Source organism: Balaenoptera ricei, chromosome 8 (assembly GCF_028023285.1).
Source record: "Balaenoptera ricei isolate mBalRic1 chromosome 8, mBalRic1.hap2, whole genome shotgun sequence".
In the NCBI taxonomy this organism is placed as follows: domain Eukaryota; kingdom Metazoa; phylum Chordata; class Mammalia; order Artiodactyla; family Balaenopteridae; genus Balaenoptera; species Balaenoptera ricei.
Window position 1 is genome coordinate 65,759,163 of NC_082646.1, and position 3,168 is coordinate 65,762,330.

The window sequence follows — 3,168 nt, forward strand, 5'->3', positions numbered from 1 at the left end:
ATCATTTTTTAAAGTATTTTGGTATTATTGATGAAAGTTGGCAAACTCACAGTTTATTTGATCCATCAAAACCCTGCTGTGGAACCTATTCTGCAGAAATTAAAGCAACAATGTTTGTGAATGTATAAAACTAGTTTCTTTCGTTTTCTCTAAAGAGACAAAACGTTAACACATACCCATATGGCCACCAATAAACAATTTCTTGAAGAAACTGTGTTATACCTAATATTAAGGAATATTATGCATCTATAAAAAAAAGAATAAAAACATTAATATATAAAGACGCCCTAATATATTATCAAATTTGTAGAACTCAAAAAATTAAACATATTCATACCAAGAAATGCAAACTGTTTCTACCATTTATTAAATTTAAATAAAGTTCAGTCCAGCACTGACCAAATATCACATGGCTTCTCAGCATAGTCAGAATGTATATAAATCCACTTTCCTTAGCCATAATTTCATCAAAGCCCTTTTCAGCTCACTGTCTCTCAAACTGTAGATCAGTGGATTCAGCAGAGGCATAAGAAGTGAGTAAGACAAGGACATCAGCTTCTTGGTTTCTGGGGAGTAGCCAGATTTGGGTTGTAAGTAAGTCATACTGGCTGTGCCATAGAAGAGGGTAACAGACATGAGATGGGAGGCACAGGTGGAAAAGGCCTTTTGCCTCCCAGTGCTTGATGACATCTTCAGGATGGCAAGGAGAATTCGAATGTAAGACAAGAGTATCAACAAGAAAGGAAGCGTAACAATCAAAATGGCGCCAGTGAATATGTAGATTTCAAATAAAAAGATGTCTGTACATGCAAGCTCTAGCCCTGGGGCAGTCTCACAGAAGAGATGATTAATTTCATTGGGGCCACAGAAGGGAAAACTAAAAACCCATGAGGTCTGCACAGTAGCCACCATGATCCCTGAGACCCATGAGACTATAACTAATTTCATGAAAACCCTTTTGTTCATAATCATTGGGTAGCTCAGAGGACGGCAGATTGCAGCAAATTGGTCATAAGCCATTGCCCCCAGGAGAAAACATTCGGTCCCACCAAAAAGAAGAATGAAATACATCTGTGCAAAACAGCCTGCAAAGGTGATCATACTTTTTTTTCATTGGAGAGGACCACCAGCATTTCAGGCATAATGACTGCACTGAAACTCACATGCACCACAGACAAGTTCAGGAGAAACAAATACATGGGAACGTGTAAGCTCTGTTCCAGGGAGATGATGACTATAATGATGGCATTTCCCATCAGAGTCACCAGGTAATCAACCAAGAAAACCCCAAAGAGCTGCCCTTGGAGTTCAGGAAAATTAGAAAAGCCCAAGAGGATGAATTCAACCACAGAGCTTTGGTTTTGCCTTTTCATTTCAGTAGTGGAGTGTATATTGTTTTTATGGACCATGTATGTAAATTATAAAGTAACAATCCAATAGCTGAGAGTTCGAGTCTGATATTCTTGATAGAAGATATAATGATGAGCTCATTTTGACAAATCAACCTGAAAATTTTGAGAATGGCCAGTTACTGGAATAGTGAATCTTTCAAACACAAATAAAGAAGTGAAGAATTTTGGCTCAGAAATCTTGTTTCAAAAGTACAAAATAACAGCAGATGTTCTCTGGCAACTTTTTTGCGAGGTGGAAAATTAATCCTTTCCTTAAAACACAAACAGAGGGCTTCCCTGGTGGTACAGTGGTTGAGAATCTGCCTGCCAATGCAGGGGACACGGGTTCGAGCCCTGGTCTGGGAAGATCCCACATGCCGCGGAGCGGCTGGGCCCGTGAGCCACAACTACTGAGCCTGCGCGTCTGGAGCCTGTGCTCCGCAACCAGAGAGGCCGCGATAGTGAGAGGCCCGCGCACCGCGATGAAGAGTGGCCCCCGCTTGCCGCAACTAGAGAAAGCCCTCGCACAGAAACGAAGACCCAACACAGCCATAAATATAAATAAATAATTAATTTTAAAAAAACACAAACAGATATTATATTACTTAGAATCTATTGTCTGTTACATTGATGTATGCATCTCTGTTTTTTCAATTGTATGTTTATATATGAATTTTCAAATAAAGTGTTTCAAATAAACAAATAGCAAAAAATATCCAGAAAAAAATACAACTAATAATTCAAAACTAAAACAAATATGTGGTGAATATTTACTATAAATGTTAAGGTTCAAAATGCATTTATAATACTTTGTTTAGAATGAAATATATGAATAATACATCCCAGCAAATACAGAAACACTAAAAAGGGGTTGAATTTAAATGCACTTATCTCAGATGAACATAAGTAAATTGCTTTAAGCACACTGGTTTCTGGTCAGAGTGGATTTGCCTAATTATACTGAAATTTGCCTGAATGAGAAATTTTAGAGGTCAGTTCTCCATGGACTATCCTTGTGACCATAAAGTAGCTATCAAGGCTATAAAAATGCCATTTCTATCTTTCTGATCCTGTGGTTTAACTCTCTCTCTCTCTCCCCTACACCAGCATTCTTTGAGTCCCACATCTCCCTGTTTTATTTTTTGCCATAACTCATCAGCAACTGAAATAACACATATTTATTTGAGTTTTATGCTTATTATTTAACCCCTCCTTCTGGAATGTAAGCTCCAGGGGGCCAGAAACTTTGTTCAGGTGTGCATTGTATTCTCAGAGCCTAGAGTAGATACTAAATTATATAATAGATGCTAAACCAATATTTATTGAAGAGATGGAATATTAAAATTAGGAAAACCCAGAATCTGCCCTTAAGGAATACAGTGTCTGAAGGAAAAATAAATCAAATTCAAACAAATAGCCCCAGAATTAATCCATGGCTTCTGTAGAAGTTTGAGGCCCCCTGTGGGATTGGAAATACCACTAGACTGGCAGATTGAGCTTTAGCCCTGACTTTGCTACTACCTCCAAGGTGAGTCTCTGCTTCTCCCTGCACTCAGGTTCCCCGGTGTGGTTGGGGGCAGGAAAATAACCCAGGACATCTCTTCTGGCTCTGACATGCGTGTTTCTCTGATTTGTTCAGGGAAAACTGCAGGCTGCAAGGCTTCCCTTCCATTCAGATGACAGCCAGGCTGAAGGAAAGCTGGAATAGTGGTGGGTGGGCATGTAGAAGCCACACGTGCTGCCTGAGTCCTAGGGGCCAGCCAGCCCCAAGCAGAGC

General features: G+C 39.5%; 1 protein-coding gene across 1 annotated transcript; it reads right to left on the bottom strand.

Annotated features, from left to right (window-relative positions):
- Nucleotides 1-426: 426 nt before the first annotated feature.
- On the bottom strand, nucleotides 427-1,373 carry LOC132369842 (olfactory receptor 10A3). Its single transcript, XM_059929530.1, is given in 2 exon segments — nucleotides 427-1,107; nucleotides 1,110-1,373. Coding segments are annotated over 2 exon segments (945 nt in total).
- Between the last annotated feature and the right edge of the window lie 1,795 nt (nucleotides 1,374-3,168).